At 41.8% G+C, this 19,589-nt stretch overlaps 1 protein-coding gene across 1 annotated transcript in view; it reads left to right on the top strand.

Moving 5' to 3' along the window:
- The first annotated feature begins 17,889 nt into the window (after positions 1-17,889).
- The window catches only part of LOC117394173 (calpain-7-like), a 71,231-nt gene continuing 69,531 nt past the window's right edge, over positions 17,890-19,589 (top strand). Inside the window, exons 1-2 of the mRNA XM_059013006.1 lie at positions 17,890-18,353; positions 19,133-19,241. Coding sequence (XP_058868989.1) covers positions 18,252-18,353; positions 19,133-19,241 — 211 coding nt within the window. The 5' untranslated portion in view covers positions 17,890-18,251. The remainder of the gene's footprint in view (positions 18,354-19,132; positions 19,242-19,589) is intronic.

The following is a 19,589-nucleotide window of genomic DNA, read 5'->3' as shown; positions in this document are numbered from 1 at the left end:
TGTGGGGGCGTGCAGCGATTGGAGAGAGCGTGGCGCTGCACTGATCACAGGGAGGAGTCTGGCAGTACAAAGGGGAAGCTGATATGCGAGTACAACCCCTTACTTTTGTGTGTTGTATGAACTGTTTATTTTGTGGGACTGCAAACCCTTGTGGGTGTACCCATCATAACATTGCAGGTAGAGGGGGAGAAATATTATTAAAAGACACTGTTTGGAACTGTATATCCCTGCTTGGACAATCACTCCTTCCACACACCACACAACACTCACCTCCTGATACATGGTCAATAAATATACAAATTGACCTGTCCTCACCCCCAGACCCTTCAATAGATAATTGTGATTTCTATCTATATGGATAAGGATAAGTACACCCTTGGTTTTGTTTGTAACACAGGAATGGGCTGCAATTATTTAAAAAAAAAATGTTATTTAGAACACCATGGACATAAAGATGTGTTTTATGCAATATAAAAAGTCAAGGAATTTTATAAGTTTGATGGGAGAATTACATTCCCACACATTCCAGGACACAACATTAATATCTGTCATTTAAAATGGCTGAAATGAGACAGGAAGAGAACCCCTCCCCCAAGAACATACCCTGAAAAGGGAATTGTAGTCTGATCTGGGGCCATTCTGATTATCACAAAAGGTGCAAGCCCTGCAACACAAAATGTTAAAATAACAATAAATACAAATACACACACACAAACCGCAGAATGATTTCAACATTGAACTCCGCCCTTGTTTGGACAAACTAAAAAACTCATAACTCTTTAGAGTTTACCAACTGTAGCCTTATTGTTACATTAATACATGTTTTCTTTCAAAGTTGATGCTGTTTAAAAGTAGAACATAGTAATAATTGTCTAATAATAAACTGTTGTGGTAAGGATTACATTTTACATTACAGTAACAATAACAGTAATAAGGTAGGAACCAGTGTTGCTTTTCTGTCCTGTTACCTAATAAAACAGATTACAGACTTTGGTACCGGATACCTCACAGGGCCAGAGCAGCACAGTTATAGACATGGAGCTTTATGTACTAATACATAATATTACTTACGTGTTCGTAAAAATACTGCAAATTGGTAGCCTCTGTCCTTCGTAGAATTTTTACATGCAATGTACTAAGCAGCTCTTTTTCGTGAACAACTACCGTAATACAGTATCCCTGGTGCCCCTCCAGACAACAGATAGTTGCCATGATACCTGGCCTTCTGAATTCAAAAAATTACAAAAGGCATCCCTCACTATCCTCAGGTGGCTCTTCATCTTGGAGCATGTGTCTTTGTGGATGTTCCTCTCCTGACTTCTGGAGAAAGTTGTGCAAGACACAAGTTGCTCTCACAACCTTTTTTGCTTTGTATTCTTCTATTAAATATTAAAAAACGCTGCCACCAAAGAATGTCAAAGAAAATTTCTGAACAGCGCCTTGCACGTAACGAGCCTGTAATTGAGGATTTTCTGGTCTTCGATCAGTCTTCTCCCTACTACTCTTTCATTGATATTGATATTGGAAGTTATGGGTCCAACAGCGATGGGGGGATTTTCTCTAATTCAGCAATGGGAAGGCCTCATCTCCCACCAGAACATAGGGCATTGGGTCTAACCTAGGTGCCGACGGCAGTTCTGTGGCAGGGGGAACATGGAGGGTGTTGGAGTTTAATGGCTTCCCCATTGCTGAATTAGAGAAAATACCCACATCGCTGTTGGACCCATAACTGACAATATCAATATCAATGAAAGAATAATCAGCATTCACAAGCTCCTTGAAGACTAGGGGAAAAGTACCTGAAAAATAATAAAAACATATTTTAATATATGAAATGTTATATTAAAAAAATAAAACTGAAATTAGTAACACATATTACATTACATGTTCTTCATATTGTGTAAAAATCACAAATAGGGATATTCAATTTGAATACATTAAATTGTCTTTTTACTAACATTATACCTCTGTAAGTTAAAGTACTGCGAGTCAGAATTTGAAGGGGCATGAATAACTATGTGCTTGCCATTTATTGCACCCAAACAATGTGGGAAATTCCAGTCTTCTTCATACCTCCTATTCTTTAGTTACTTGCACTCGTACTTGAGTTCATCAAACGCCTCTTGGCAGGCATCAGTCCAGACAAACTGAGTATATTTCCTAGTCTGTGCATATAACAGCTGAGGAATAGTTGCAAAACCCCTCACAAATAATTGGTAATACGATGCAAGACATATTTTGGGGTAGGCCATTCTTGGACTTTTTGGGGGTCAGTAGCAATTCCCATCTTGAAGACAACATGCTCCAAGTATGTGACCTGTGGGTCAAACATACAGCATTTGGCAGGCTTGAGTTTAAGATTAGTGCTGCACAGTCAATCAAACAATCGCAAGCACAATGACATTGTCTAAGTATACAAAACACGTCTCCCATTGCAGGCCTGCCAAGACCCACTGCATTAGATGTTGAAATATCACCGGCGCATTGCAGAGCCCAAAAGGCATTTGAAGATACCTTTCTGGCTCTGGGATCAGATCCACCTGCAAGTACCCCAATGCCAAATCCAATGTGGAGAATCACCTGGCATTGGATGATATATCCAAGGTGTCCTGGATGGGGGTACACATCCTTAACTGTGTGCTCATTTAAGGCACAACAGTCCATGCACAGTCACAGTTTGATCCTTTCAATGTACCACTATTACTGGTGAGACACAATCGCTATTGCTTTTACCTGCCAGACCAGCTTCTAACTCTGTTCAATTTGGAAATCTGTGACATGGTTGCTACTTCACAGGTGGCCCCTTCACTGTCTGAATATTGTGTTGTACTAGGCTGGTGCGGCTCTCGGTCCAGTGGAGAAAACACCAGCATATGCTTGGAGCAACAGAGCTAATTCTAGTCGTTCAGAGTCTTTTAGCCCTTCAGAACTGTCGGAAAATAGTGCATGCAAATGGTCAACTACAGCATAAGGCTTGTTCTTGCATTGCTGCTGAGCATTACCAATGCTTGACATCTATGTGGACATAACAGTGGACATAAGTTGCAAAAAGTCTGCTGAAGCACCCTTCTTCACAGTTACTGGCACAGTTCCTGGGTTGTATACCCTCACAGGGACTTTTCCTTGGGCATACTGTGTGTCAACCAAATGGCTACCAGTACTTGGTGCCTCTCAACAACCCCTCTGGTAGGACTCAAAATAGCTTGACCCACTAATGGGCTGAGACAATGGACATTACCAGGCACAATGTATTCTCGCCCTGATTCAAGAACTGCTGTTCATGCAATGTGAACTACATGCACCCTAGGTTTATAGCCAGGAGCAAAATAAGACACCATTTCACCAAACAAAATAGTTTTCTGGTCCCCAAAATCCAAGCGTGCCCTAGACTGTTCCAAAAACAGATATTGCTTCAGTACTCTCAGCAACATCCACTAACATGAAATTGACACTTACTGAATCTAACCTGAATAGGGAGGTTTACTTCCCCCACCACTACAAACTTGTAATTACTGATGCCCTGCAGGACTCTCACCTTTGGCTGTTCAAAGGGAGGCTGAAGATCAGTGGGTTTGCTGTAGTAGTATTGAAGAGGCAGAATGTTTCTTCTTGCACCACTGTGTAAGAGAACACAAACTTCTAAGTCATAAATAAGAATGTGAATATACATTTACCAGTTCTCCTTGGTGAAGGGTATTCACGATATTTATGCCCCATCCCAGAGCAGTTGTGGCATATTAACTGTCCCTTTATCTTTACAGTGATATTTTTATCGGTTTCAGATTTCAAAGGCAAATATTGTTGTGTTTTACAATCCGGCAATGCCCTTAAATCAGTTATATTTTGTTCACTGTCTGTTGTTTCTGTATCAGAAAAGACTCTAACAGCCACGGTCTTTATTCAGATTTGCCCTTTTCACTTAACTGCATGAGCTGAGTAACACTTCTGGCATCTCTTAGAGTTGCTTCAAATCTGTGCACTATTTCATAAGCCTTAGTCAAATTATGTGGTTGCTTTTCCAACATGTTTTTGTTTTTAATGCAAGTTCGATCCGTTTTTATTGTGCCTGAAAAACACAAGCCAAGTTAGTAGAAACAATTGGGGCAACCTTGACCCTCATCGGTTTTACAGATGTGCCTATTTGCTTTGTGCTGGGCAAGGTTGCCCCAATGGTTGGCTTGTGTTATTGATATCTCCACTTTAAATGGCTGGGCACTTTTGATAACTTGCCATTTTTTTCACATTGTTTTTGTTTTTGTTTCACATATCACCACTTTTTTCACTTAATGGATATGTATATATAGTGTGTGTGTGGGGGGGGGGGATATGTTTGTATGTATAATGACAAAAACATTATACTATTTTCATAGCATTCAAAGGTTTTTTTGTGGTTTGTTTGTTTGTTTTTTTGATAGGTTTCAAACTTGTGTAGTAAAAAAAGAATTGAAATGTCCAAGTCTTTATTGCTAGTTACTGATTGTTTGGTACAAAAGTATAAAAGCATAGCAATGGTAAAACATAATGTACATTTCCAAAATTGTTCCACATTCATCTAATTTGTACTTGGTTACAAACCTACATATGCATATGTGGCAGAGTGTCCCGCCCCTATATATATATATTATTTGTATTTCTGTTTGCGGTGCAGATCAAAGCGCTGCGTATTTGTTGTTGTTTTTATAATTTAAAAATCTCGTGAGGATGCGTGGCTGATCAGCTACTGATTATTTAACTAGCTGACAGTCACGCATCCTCACTAAACTCATGCAGACTGTGGCCGAGGGGTAATAAGATAATTAACAGCTAGTTAACCCCTCGGCCAGAATATAAGAACCTGCAGCTGTCCGTGCTCAGAGGAGAGTGTCTGAGGCGAGACATGTTTTGAGAGAGCGAGAGAGAGAGCGAGCGAGAGAGAGAGAGAGAGAGAGAGAGAGAGAAAGAAAGAAAGACAACTGCTAAACCTTATTTGTTTATTTGTTTGTTTGTTTATTTGTTTGGCCAACGTGCCCTTTTGTTTTGTAGTGTTTCGTTTTGTTTAAATCTTTTGTTTTTGTTTATTATTAAATAAAAGAAGCTGAACGCCGTAGCGTTTCAGCCCTCATCCATACTTCGTGAGTCTGTGTTTCTGGTCTGTGACGTCACCACACCTCACCACTGCAAGCCATCCTTCACAGTTGGTGTCCAGAAGCGGGAGGACAGCGCCGCCAAGCGTCAGGCCAGAAATACTGCAGGTTTTTTGTTTCGTTTTGGGGAAAAAAAAAAAGCGGCAGGAGAAAGCAGCAACAGCAGCAGGAGGCGCATCAACAGCAGCGTGGGGCCAATCACAGGTCTCGTCGCGTCTCTACTATGCCGGATGTTTGCCTTGCCTGTCTGGATGAGGAAGGGTGGTGCTTCCTGTGTGGCGAGGTCAGGTATCTTCCACTCCACCAGAGCTACGCATGGCAGGAGATGGAGGAGCCTGAGCGTCCGGCGTCAGAGGGAGAGGTCTCGCTGGCTAAGAGGCCGACGAATTCACTCTCCTTTGAGGAAATCTAGGGCTGGCTGGTGGAGCCTGGGAGGAATGCTGAAGAGGCTCTCCCCAATGTGATCAACCTCCTGTGGGCCAGAGATGGAGAGCGATGGGAAGCCTGGGAAAAGCAACACTGCCCAGAGTCCCTCCTGGACGTTGCGGACATGGTAATCCACTACCTGGCTGCAGATATGGCAGGGCTCCCTGTATCTCCAGCTCCATCGGGAAAAGCCCCACTGCTGCCATCTCCAGCGTCAGAGGGAGAGGATCCATTGCTGCCGTCTCCAGCGCCAGAGGGAGAGGAGCCCTTGCCATTGTTCCCAGCGCCAGAGGGAGAGCAGCCATTGCTGCCATCTCCAGTGCCAGAGGGGGAGGAGCCCTCACCATTGTTCCCAGTGCCAGAGGGAGAGGAGCCATTGCTGTCATCTCCAGTGCTAGAGGGAGAGGTCCCAGCGCTCACATCTCCAACACCAGAGGGAAAGGAGCCGTCGCCACTGCCTCCACCGCCAGGAGCAGAGCAGCAGGAGCTGCCTCTGTCTCCACCACCAGAAGCAGACCAGCAGAGGGCGAATGCCTGCTGGTTCCGTCACAAGCGCCGTGGGAGGACAGCTACCACCTACACCTGGAGAGGGTGAATACCTGCTGGTTCCATCTCCTCCTCCACCAGCAGAGGGTGAATACCTGCTGGTTCCACCTCCACCGTCATGGGAAGGACTGCTCCTGCCCTGCTTCACACCGCCCAAGGATGCCTGCCTCGCACCGCCCAAGGATGCATGCCTCGCAAAGCCCAAGGATGCATGCCTCACACCTACCAAGGATGCCTGCCTCGCACTGCCCAAGGATGCCTGCCATGCATCGCCCGGGGCTGCCTGTGGCTCCGCATCGCCTGGAGAGCCACCAGTTACAGGGTACGAGGGAGAAGTGGAGCTCCCGCTGCCGCCTCCATGGCCAGGGGCTCCCCTCCTAAGTTCGCCTCCCAAGGGTCCACTGCTGCTGCCGTCGCCTCCCGAGGGTCCGCTGCTGCTGCCGTCGCCTCCCGAGGGTCCGCTGCTGCTGCCGTCGCCTCCCGAGGGTCCGCTGCTGCTGCTTCCGTCGCCTCCCGAGGGTCCGCTGCTGCTGCTTCCGTCGCCTCCCGAGGGTCCACTGCTGCTGCTGCCATTGCCTCCTGAGGGTTTGCTGCTGCTGCCATTGCCTCCCGAGGGTCCGCTGCTGCTGCCGTTGCCTCCCGAGGGTCCGCTGCTGCTGCCGTCGCTTCCTGAGGGTCCGCAGCTGCTGCCGTCGCCTCCCAAGGGTCCTGCTTCGCCTGGGGTCGCTACCAGTCCTGCCATGCGGCAGGAAATACTGTGGCTGGAGCCCCATGAAGGGGAGCTGCCGGCCATGAAGAAGAGGGGGAAGTCAGGAGACTAGCTCCCCCAGCCGCACTTACGCAGCAGGAGAAATTGTGGTCGGAGCCCCTGGGAGGGGAGCTGCCGGCCATGAAGAAGTGGGGGGGAGGTCAGGAGAATGGGTGGCTGGAGCCCCACGGAGGGGAGCTGCCGGCCATGAAGAAGGGGGTCAAAATTTTCTTGGCCGGAGGAGCTGGCCTGTGCGCGGCCCAACGGGACGCTACGGCTGTTTGGGTGGGAGGAGGACATCCCACCGTGGCCGCCACCTTTGGCCCTTTGCTGCCCTGTTCCTGGGCCGGGACTGCTAGCCGGGACTTTGGGGACCAAGGGGGGAGGTGGCCGAAAAGGCCATGTGTGCTGCGCACAAGGGGGGGCATGTGTGGCGGAGTGTCCCGCCCCTATATATATATTTATTATTATTTGTATTTTTGTTTGCGGCGCAGATCAAAGTGCTGCGTATTTGTTGTTGTTTATATAATTTAAAAACCTCGTGAGGATGCATGGCTGATCAGCTACTGATTATTTAACTAGCTGACAGTCATGCATCCTTACTAAACTCATGCAGACTGTGGCCGAGGGGTAATAAGATAATTAACAGCTAGTTAACCCGTCGGCCAGAATATAAGAACCTGCAGCTGTCCATGCTCGGAGGAGAGTGTCTGAGGCGAGACAGGTTTTGAGAGAGAGAGAAAGACAACTGCTAAACCTTATTTGTTTATTTGTTTATTTGTTTGGCCAACGTGCCCTTTTGTTTTGTAGTGTTTCGTTTTGTTTAAATCTTTTGTTTTTGTTTATTATTAACTAAAAGAAGCTGAACGCCATAGCGTTTCAGCCCTCACCCGTACTTCCTGAGTCTGTGTTTCTGGTCTGTGACGTCACCACACCTCACCACTGCAAGCCATCCTTCACAGCATATGAATGCTAAAGTGAATTATATGAACATATTAATTGTAGAAATTATTCTGTTTTTTGCCTCCTAATCTTGTGATTTGATCAACTTAGTCCAATGTAGTCCAATCTTAAAGCATTACATCTGTTCATAAAAGTCCATGTACATGACTTTTGCATTTCTTGGCCATGGTTTGACTTCAATAAGTGTGTCATTTTCATGCACCCACTTTGTAGTGCCAGGAACTGAGAGGACACACACACATAGTGTCCTGAAGAGACATCTCCTCCTTTGTGTATAATAATGGAAGATAATTTGTAATTGCAGTTGTCCACATTAATTTTACTCTTGTGCACACCAGTAAACTTCACATCTTGTCGCTGTGTAATATTCCCGTTTGGTTTGGTTTGCCAAAGCATTAGCCAGACTATAAGCATTCTTCCTGCTGACTGAAGGACTTTGCGTTTAAGTAGTGTAGATTTTTGGCAGTGGTCACATCTGGCACCATCAATGGGTGCCCACTTATGCTCCATATTAATTAGTTGTTCCAAACACATGGAATGTGTACCATCAGGTACATGCAGAGAGTAAACATGCCCCACCTCTTGATCTGATGTGCGGTACCAACATTGTGTACATAGCATGTCGTGCCTTGTGGTAACTGAAACCAGATCACATATTTCTGGGCAAGTTTGACACAATTTGGTGAGAAACTCAACAACATCTTGCTGCTGAACTCTACTGACGGGTTCTCCTAAGAAGTGACAAATGTCCACAGTACTGAGAGATGTAGTGGATGGCAACTGATCATAGTTGGTAACAAAAGTCCTGAGGGCTTGTTGTTCACTCTTTCAGAAGGTGACAGTGAAGAAGACATTGTAACATTGTGTTTGCATAGCAGGAGGTGAGATGAGTGTTGCTCAAGCCTCTTATTGAATGTGTGACTGCAACTGTTCCCTCAGAATGTGGTAGCTTTTGTTGTTCCTCAACATTGGTGATGGCTTGACGTACAAAATACATGCAATACTTCACCATGGATCCCAATGGTGATTGCGTGAGCATCGATGACTGGAACCTGCTCTCGAACAATGTAGGCCCTGTCCATGACTTCAAACTTTGACCTTGAGCATTCAAAGGTATGTGTGTGTCCGTTGTTAAAATGAATGGGTATGGTTTTGACCATCATGGGGTTTTCTAGACCAGTGGCAATGTGGATATTTTTCCAAAGCATCAGCTTACAGCCTATGTTCACTCATATGCTGTTTGCAGTCCAGCTGTATGATAGCAGTCATCCTTGTAAGCTTTCAATTTTTTCAGCACATTTTCCTGGAGGGAAGGAAGGCAGTCTACAGTATCCATTGCCACAAGATGAAAGTCCTCCCCAGGCATACTACCAAGCATAGCGGTCTGTATCTGGTTACAGGTGTCTACTGTAGGCATGAGACAGGTTGAACTTTCATCTTTGTTATCTAAATGTTTAATGTGTTGGATAATTTATTTTATGCAGCTGTAAATATCTCCTCCCTTGATTTGTATCAGTCGTTTGTGATCAGTTTTGTTGGTGGCTCCGAGTCTGGCACGGTTAAGCAGATTGGCATAAACCCGGTCCTGCTTCTGGCGCATATTAACTGAGAGTTCATCATATGTGACCACAGATCCACAGATCTCATCAAGCCAGTCAATTTGTGCAATTCCTCTTGAGTAAGTGGCACAAAAGGTGGTTTCTCATGCACTGGTAGAAGCTGCAGCAAATCCCCCAGAAGTAAGATGTTGATTTTTCCATACCAACCATTGTCTTTGTTGGAAGTGTGGAAAATCTCACATAGGCAAAGATGGATGTATAACAAGGTGACTTTGGAAATCATAGACACCTCAGTAATGATGGATAAGGGTGTCTGCTAAGCAAACTAGTAATAATAATAACAATAATAACAATAACAATAACACAAAGAAGAAGAAATAATATATAATTGAAAAAAGGAGCTTAGGTTTGTTTCAATAGAATAATAATGAATCATTGACAAGACACTTTCATCCAAAGCGAGGACAGAGTACAAGGAGGTTAAGAGACTTGCTCCTCAGGAACACACACAGTGAGTTAATGTCTGAGCCGGGATTTGAATTGGGCTCCTGATATAAAGCCCCTTTAAGCACTTGTCACTGTAAGGTGACCTGAGATAACCCAGCTACTATACCTATGTAGCTGACGACTACGTCACCTTGTTTTGATAAGGCAAGGACCTTAATAACCAACAAGTGTCCAAAAATAAATTGCTATTTGTTGTAGATCCAAAAAAACGTGTTTGTAAAATCCTTGAATGGAGGAATTATGGTCACCCAACGCACAGAGAAAATAAAACACAACAAAAACAAGTTAAAAATACAACCAACCACCTTGTATTGTCCCGACACAACAAAAGAAAAAAAAAAACATTCCTGAATGTTGTCCCAGTGCTAGTCCATCCCCACAATGAAGTTCTTGTTGCCAAATATTCGTTTCCCAAAATATTAAAAAACCAGTAATTCTTCCACAGTATCTTTTCCCCAAGGCTGTGCGCTCTCCGTGTCCCTCCTCTGCTCTCAAATCCAGCCCCTTATATAGTCCTGCCTGGACCACCATTGGCTGTGGCACTAAACAGGTGGGACTTCCAGTTGCTGGGGGGAAAATGCTCTACCCCCAGTCAGCCACAACCACATAAAACCAACTGGGGGTTGAGATAAGCAGATTCCAGTAAAAAATAAAAATAAAAAAAAACAGTACACAAAAACCCATTTAAAATTTGTCACTTGTGACACACTGTCCCTCAATTTTACAATATGTCTAACAAAATGTTATATATTATTATTATTATTATTATTATTTGTTTATTTAGCAGACGCCTTTATCCAAGGCGACTTACAGAGACTCAGGTGTGTGAACTGTGCATCAGCTGCAGAGTCACTTACAATTACGTCTCACCCGAAAGACGGAGCACAAGGAGGTTAAGTGACTTACACAGGGTCACACAATGAGTCAGTGGCTGAGCCGGGATTTGAACCGGGGACCTTCTGGTTACAAGCCCTTTTCTTTAACCACTGGACCACACAGCCTCATGACATTGCAATATCAGATTGGAATGCAGCAAAGTAAAAATGTACAATTATTTGTACTTGCTGTATAATGTATTCCATTGGACAGATGGTGATAGACTGAATGAAGCAAGTACATTCTAAAAACAACAGTTGGTGTTTACATAAAATCCAGCAAAACAAAACATAACAACAGTACAAAGAACTTTCATGTTGTGTCTGGTAAAATGGCATTCTCAAGCACAGCTGGAGAAGTGACTTGATAAACGATGTGAAATGCAGAAGCAATTAGCTGTTCTAACACGTTACTGATAATAGCACACACATTATTGGAATAGCAAAATTGTTCAACCTATATTGAGGCAATGTATTTCCGTTTGGATGGGGTTAAATAGTAGCCTAGTCTGTTGAAAGGGTTAAAATGTGAATCTGTGTAGCGTAGCGGTTATTTAGTTGGAGTGAAAGTATGACTAGTTAGGGTTCAAATCCTGCCTTTTATATATATAATCGAACCCAAGACATGCTTCCAGTGCAGCATGCAATGCAGACGCCTTCGCTTTCACGCCACAAAGTTTGCCCTTCCATTTTACAACATTTGCAAGTAGTATAGCAGTAAAGCTAAAGTTTTTAACAAGTAACGAGACAAACAAGATTTTGTAAATAATGATTATGTATTATCCCGATTGTATTGAAAGCTTCCATCTGATTTTGCAAACTATCATAATCAGTTTGATCTGTTCATTTAGTATATTGTAGGGCCTACAGTGCTCGAGTTCTGGAGGAACACACTGGAACGGCATTCCTGCACTTTTTTTGGTAGCCGGAATGGAGTTCCGCCACTTTTTTTGGAACCTTTTTGAAAATAAATAGAAATCTTTTCCAGCAAACCATGTTTGAATTTGACCACACATATGTGAAAATGTATCAAAGAATATCGGTGTTGCCTCGTTCTGGACGTTAGACCACTGATAGAAATGTCTGATAAAAAGCATAATGGGATACTGTCGTCTCCCGAGGGTCTGCTGATGCCATCGCCTCATGAGGGCCTGGCACCTGGGGGTTGGTTCCCTCAATCTGGGCTCCCAGACACTCAGGCTGCATGTCTGGACCGCTGGTCGCTGGGCCTAACTCCCAGGCCGCGGGACCACCAGACACAGGTGGTCGCCTGGTCTCCTGCTCCGCTCCCCCTGGTTGCCCAGATGTTGCTCCACAGTCGCCTGGGCTCGCACCTTTGCCTGGGGCTGCATCCGAATGGTTGCCTGCCTGCACTCCCTACGCTCCATCCTGCGCCTGGGACCCCTGTCGTCGTGTCTCGATCCCGCCAGGAAGGCATCGGACAATGGATTAACCCTTCCTCAAGAAGGGGAGAAGGACAATAGGGCGTGGGGGCCAATGTGTGCTGCGCACATGGGGGGGGGGGGGGGGGGAGAGATATGTAATTAGAGCTATAAAACGTATTTGTTTTGTTTTATTATTATTATTATTATTATTATTATTATTATTATTATTATTATTATTATTATGATTTATGTATTATAAATATGACTGTGAAAAGCTGTGTGTTTTGTTTATTGTTTGGTAGCAGGCAGTGGTGTAGTCCTAAATCTTAAAGTACCAGAAAAGCAATTGAAATATATATTTTTCTAAAACAAATTATAGTAACTCACGTTTTATTTGTACATTGAACTTGAGGGAACATTAATTTTAATAGGTAATGCGTCTCGCATGCAACGTTTAGGCTACTGCCCCAGTGTTGAGCCATTTTTCCAGCCAAATTTGGCCTGTTTTGAAAGCATCTAGCAGGTTAATGTTGTCCTTGGTGGTTTGGTTATTTTTTTGTCTATTTATATAACACATTTTTTTTTTAAATTCTTTTCTATTATGTCATCACGTTTCCTCCAATTCATGACTGAAACTTCGCTCACCATACTAGGGCAATGAATCCTGGTACCGTGACGCCGCTGCCTACCTGAATTGCTAGCTTCCAAATGCCCCTGGAATGAACTGCCCAACCATTGGGTACGAGGCACACAGTTCCTGTTGTATGGTGCTCTCACAGGTCGAGAGGGAGATTGTTGATTTGGATTAATTCGCTTTCTGTCACAGTGTAACTTAACTAATAGGAGAGACTTGATGGTAAAACTGACAGCGTGGTTTTCCTCATGCTCAGCCTTCGTCCTGTTATACTAGTGAATAAGCTCTCAAACCTAAACTTCATCATCTTGTTGTCTTGTCTTCAAATGTGCAAAATTATTCCTTTTCTAATAATGACATTTCATGCCACTTCATAACAGACATACATTTTGGAGTTCAGTGTTCACTACAGTCAGCTTCCTGTTACTGCTTCATTTATATCATCATCCTGTTGTCAACATAATGTGATCTTTGAACAATACATATACATGTTGTTATTTCACCTACTCTATATGGAAAAGATAAACACAAATAAGTCACCTATAACATGCTGTGTTACTGTTTTTATGCTACCATTACCATTATAGGAAAGGGAACACTGGGATACCATTATAATACCAGTATTACTCCAATTAAACTTTAGCAGACACATTAACTGAATGTAGCATCACTAGCAATAGAAACATAATGAATGACTGTCTGTGTGAAAAGGTACCATCTTTTCATACAAAACCACTGCATTGCAACTGAAGAAAATTGTATTAAGTATGCAGATAATAGGTACATTAAAAAAAAAATCATCATTCAAATACAGTGCCTTGCGAAAGTATTCGGCCCCCTTGAACTTTGCGACCTTTTGCCACATTTCAGGCTTCAAACATAAAGATATGAAACTGTAATTTTTTGTGAAGAATCAACAACAAGTGGGACACAATCATGAAGTGGAACGAAATTTATTGGATATTTCAAACTTTTTTAACAAATAAAAAACTGAAAAATTGGGCGTGCAAAATTATTCAGCCCCCTTAAGTTAATACTTTGTAGCGCCACCTTTTGCTGCGATTACAGCTGTAAGTCGCTTGGGGTATGTCTCTATCAGTTTTGCACATCGAGAGACTGAAATTTTTGCCCATTCCTCCTTGCAAAACAGCTCGAGCTCAGTGAGGTTGGATGGAGAGCATTTGTGAACAGCAGTTTTCAGTTCTTTCCACAGATTCTCGATTGGATTCAGGTCTGGACTTTGACTTGGCCATTCTAACACCTGGATATGTTTATTTGTGAACCATTCCATTGTAGATTTTGCTTTATGTTTTGGATCATTGTCTTGTTGGAAGACAAATCTCCGTCCCAGTCTCAGGTCTTTTGCAGACTCCATCAGGTTTTCTTCCAGAATGGTCCTGTATTTGGCTCCATCCATCTTCCCATCAATTTTAACCATCTTCCCTGTCCCTGCTGAAGAAAAGCAGGCCCAAACCATGATGCTGCCACCACCATGTTTGACAGTGGGGATGGTGTGTTCAGGGTGATGAGCTGTGTTGCTTTTACGCCAAACATAACGTTTTGCATTGTTGCCAAAAAGTTCGATTTTGGTTTCATCTGACCAGAGCACCTTCTTCCACATGTTTGGTGTGTCTCCCAGGTGGCTTGTGGCAAACTGTAAACGACACTTTTTATGGATATCTTTAAGAAATGGCTTTCTTCTTGCCACTCTTCCATAAAGGCCAGATTTGTGCAGTATACGACTGATTGTTGTCCTATGGACAGAGTCTCCCACCTCAGCTGTAGATCTCTGCAGTTCATCCAGAGTGATCATGGGCCTCTTGGCTGCATCTCTGATCAGTCTTCTCCTTGTATGAGCTGAAAGTTTAGAGGGACGGCCAGGTCTTGGTAGATTTGCAGTGGTCTGATACTCCTTCCATTTCAATATTATCGCTTGCACAGTGCTCCTTGGGATGTTTAAAGCTTGGGAAATCTTTTTGTATCCAAATCCGGCTTTAAACTTCTCCACAACAGTATCTCGGACCTGCCTGGTGTGTTCCTTGTTCTTCATGATGCTCTCTGCACTTTAAACGGACCTCTGAGACTATCACAGTGCAGGTGCATTTATACGGAGACTTGATTACACACAGGTGGATTCTATTTATCATCATTAGTCATTTAGGTCAACATTGGATCATTCAGAGATCCTCACTGAACTTCTGGAGAGAGTTTGCTGCACTGAAAGTAAAGGGGCTGAATAATTTTGCCCGCCCAATTTTTCAGTTTTTTATTTGTTAAAAAAGTTTGAAATATCCAATAAATTTCGTTCCACTTCATGATTGTGTCCCACTTCTTGTTGATTCTTCACAAAAAATTACAGTTTCATATCTTTATGTTTGAAGCCTGAAATGTGACAAAAGGTCGCAAAGTTCAAGGGGGCCGAATACTTTTGCAAGGCACTGTATGAAATGTTAGACTAGTACATTTACCACATGGAACAAAGAACTCTGTAGCTATAGCACTATATTACAGAACTCTTTAATATAGTGGTACAGCTAGACCACAGACTCATCCAGCTGTACTGATAAAAGGATGACATTATTAAAAGCTGCGCATGCATGGCTTACGATGAGTTAGGTATGCTCGATGAGCCTGTGGTCTGGGCTATACCCTTCTCAAAGGCCCAGGTAAAATCCATGGTTGTTTCACTTCAGCGTAATAGCCCCTCAAAACTCGAAGCTGTCCATCTCCCACATATCCTGGTACCAAGTCCTTGTAGCTGGTCCCACAGTGTCTGCACTCAGTAATCTAAAACTCAGTGTGGTGCTCCTGAATGTATTCTTGAGTAAACATATTCCAGTTTACAACACCTGTTCAAAATAAAATAATATTTTATGAGAACCTTAATGTAGTTCCAATTGTTGCAAGGTACTTTGTTAAATAATAATAACCAACAGAGAGTTACTTAGCAGATTTCACAACCCCTTAACAATAGCTTAGCAGAGCAATCCATAATACATGTTATGTATTGAGTACACCAAAAGCAACACCATAAGGCATATACAGTTTTAGGATTCGCTTTCTATAATTGCATTAATACAAGTATATAATCTTATCATAGGCTTGTCTGGTTTTCATCTCTTGTTTCAAACAAAGAACAAGGTCCATCAAGGAGCTGTAAGAAAACAAGGCATACTGTTCCTTAATATTTCCCCTAGACACTGAGAGAGTTAGCACCAAACACAACAAACAATTTCAAGTCACAGTAATCATGTTTTATTAACATACAAGTAAAGTTATACACAGGGGTTCTCATTCCTTTTCTCATTAGGTTCTCACATGAGTACCAGCAGAAATGGTTTGGTACTCTCCAAAATGAGGTGTCATCATCCAAGCCGCTGTCTAGCTCCACCTCTTCCTCGGACAGTTCAAACAATTGGGATGTCAAGGATCAGGGGATTCTAGTGCCAGGGTGCCTCATATAGCGCAAGCGACATTAAATTCTGGCACCAGTAGACATGTTTCATTTATTGTTATTATTATTATTTATTTATTGTATTCGTTAGCAACCATAGATGATGATAGTTTCTCATTAGGTCTGGAGTACTTAAGGAGGCTGTGTGGTCCAGTGGTTAAAGAAAAGGGCTTGTAACCAGGAGGTCCCAGGTTCAAATCCCACCTCAGCCACTGACTCATTGTGTGACCCTGAGTAAGTCCCTTCACCTCCTTGTGCTACGTCTTTCGGGTGAGACGTAATTGTAAGTGACTCTGCAGCTGATGCATAGTTCACACACCCTAGTCTCTGTAAGTTGCCTTGGATAAAGGCGTCTGCTAAATAGTAATAATAATAATAATAATACTTAATGACCCAACTACACTAATCCACATACACTTGAGAGATTTGTGTTGTGTGAGAAGTTGTAATGGGGACTTGATTAGGGTGGGGTTTGATAATTTAGCACCAGTAGGCTGTCTGGTGCTAAACTTTCAAAACAGTTTAGCACCCATTTTCAAAACGATTTGCATCCCTGTCAAGGATGCTGGGTTCAGGATAAAGGTTTCAGTGGTCATCTTACACATACGAATATGCATCATGGCAGAAAGGCGTGAGGCTGACAGGCGGGATCAATATTTGTTTTTTAAAATACTGACATGTGAAAATCCATGTTCACAAGCAGCATTGTGTAACCCTTTAGGACCAAGCTTTTTTCAGCGGTTTGCTCCCCCAGGAACCAGGCGTTTTTGGGCTGTAGTTAACTCTCTACCTATAAGAATTCACAATATATATATATATATATATACAGTAGCATATTTAAATTGGTGTCCTTTTTTCAGAACACTTTGGGGAACATTATAAAGTACTAGTACTTCAGAAACCATGTAGAACTCTGCAAGGTCAGGTCAGAGGTTCGACCACAGTGGCTACTTTTAAATCAAGGCTTCAGACTTGATTTAACCTTCTGATTTTATTCTGACATGACATGGTTATTTGAACTGTTTTGTATATTTTTATGTTTTTTTGTCATTTTGAGTGTATTTTTTGTCCATTTTAGTTAGTGTTTTTATAATATTTGTCTTTGTAATTGTTGTAACCTGTGTGAAGTGCCTTGAACCTTGCGGCATGAAAGGCGCTATATAAATAAAGATTATTTATTATTATTATTATTATTATTATTATTATTATTATTATTATTATTATTATTATTATTATGATCGAGTTGTATAATAGAAGGATAAGGTAATTAAAAGCTGAGCATGCATGGGGTACAACGAGTTAGGTACCCTCGATGAAGCACGGGTATGAGCCAAAATGAAAAATAAATAAATAAATGAAATAAATTAATAAATTTAGAAATAAATAAACACATGTGTAAATAAATAAATTCATAATTAATTACATGAATAAATAAATATTAAAATAAATACATGCATGTCTATATATGTATGTATTTATTTTGACATTTATGTATTAATTAATTTATGTATATTTATTTTTCATTTTGGCATAAAATATCCTTCATACCTGTTGGTGTATTTCATTTGTTGGGTAGCTGGTCTAGCCCAGCATACACTACAAGGATTATGCAAATACACCCCACCTGCTGACAGCGCGTGTTTACAGTAACACTCCGCCCCCTCAGACCCGGAAGATAATTAGTTCTGTTTGGTTTGATCAAAGTTTTCAATAAGGACGACGAAGGAAAGGGAGCTTGGAGTGTGGCAGCGCTACAATCTGTTAAATTACACATAGTTGAGAAATTACCGCGACTGTCAATACAGCTGCCGGAAGACCCATTTTTTGTATCACTGTGGTTATATTTATTTGAGGGAGGGGGAGGCTAATATCAGTAAAGGGAACGGTGACAGCAACAACAAGGATAGACAGCTGTTGTTTCATGAGATGGGCACAGATGAGTGAATCGCGTTCCTGGATGGTGTAATCGACTTCACTGGTGATACAATAAATTCACGTGTTATTTGTTTATCTGTCATTAAAATCAGAACTATGGATTCCTCGGCATTGGAGTTGGATGCTGTAAAATTTGCAAAATCTGCCGTTTTCAATGACCAAAACGGAAAGTACAATGAAGCTGTTTTTTATTATAAGGTATGATGTATGTAATTATGTAACGATAACGCTAGTGTTTGCTTTAAATGTCGCATTATGAGTTTGAAACTCCATTCCAGAGTATTAGGTTTGTATTAGACACATATAGTACACCATGAAAACTATAAAACGTGTAATAATATTGAAGTTGTGTATTATTAATGATTTTGTTATTTCTCAGTAATCTCTGTAATTTCAAACTGTTTTGTATTAATCGGAATTTATTGTAGGCTACATGATATAAATGACCGTCCCATGAAAGGGGACGAGTTTCTTTCATAAATTCATGTCCACAAATGAAATTGATAAAGACTTTTGTACTATTTCTCTTGAAATGAGTCGATGTAGTGAGATTTTTTTTTTAAATGTACGTTACTTACCTTTTTTTCAAAGGCATGGAAAATCCCGGGGGAAATTCACAAAGTCGCCAAGATGAGTAGTTTCTTCTGCACGAAATACCACTACCATCATTTTAAATAGACAGTATTTGAATAGAGCTGTTGTTACACGTATCACTGTTATTAGGTGCTTTTAAGGCTAGGATATATGGAAACGTAGTACATACAACTTGGCAGCACGTTTGTTTTTAATCAACTTTCAGCACCAAAATAAATATTTTAAATGAATAACTTTGTTGAGTTGGTTTCCTCAACTTTTGACAGATTGAGGAGACATGGATCTTTGATACCAGAATTACTAGCTCCAGTGGTCCACAATTCTGTTCATTTTTACACTAATACAATACATAACAATATATTATTGTATTTCTCCTTTCTCAGGAAGCTGCTCAGGCCTTGATTTATGCCAGAATGGCAGGATCAAAATTGGAGAATATTCAGGACAAAATTAGCGAATACTTAGACAGGGTGGATGCCCTTCACACTGCAGGTATGTTAAGGATGTATTTGTTGAAAATACAGGTATTACAAGAAATTTAGAAGAGAAAAACTTATTAAGAATAAAGTAGTGTTGAATTACAACTGCTATCACATTCAGCGAAAGAAGTTTTGTCATTACCCATTTTTATGGTCTAAGGTTTACAGTGTTCCATTCAGTGCCATTTATGAAACATCCAAAGGGCTCTTTTGTCATTTATGAATACACGATTTGTGTATGGCTTATGGGAGTGGTTACACGATTCTTTAAAAGTATATTTCAAGATATAAATAAGTACTTATACAGTACAACTTGTTGTTTTCTGCAGTTTTGCTTGCTCTGAAATTTACTTTCCATTAC

This window comes from Acipenser ruthenus, chromosome 3, assembly GCF_902713425.1.
Source record: "Acipenser ruthenus chromosome 3, fAciRut3.2 maternal haplotype, whole genome shotgun sequence".
Classification (NCBI taxonomy): Eukaryota; Metazoa; Chordata; class Actinopteri; order Acipenseriformes; family Acipenseridae; genus Acipenser; species Acipenser ruthenus.
Note: the sequence above shows the minus strand (reverse complement) of the source record. Positions and strands in the feature narration are given on the sequence as shown.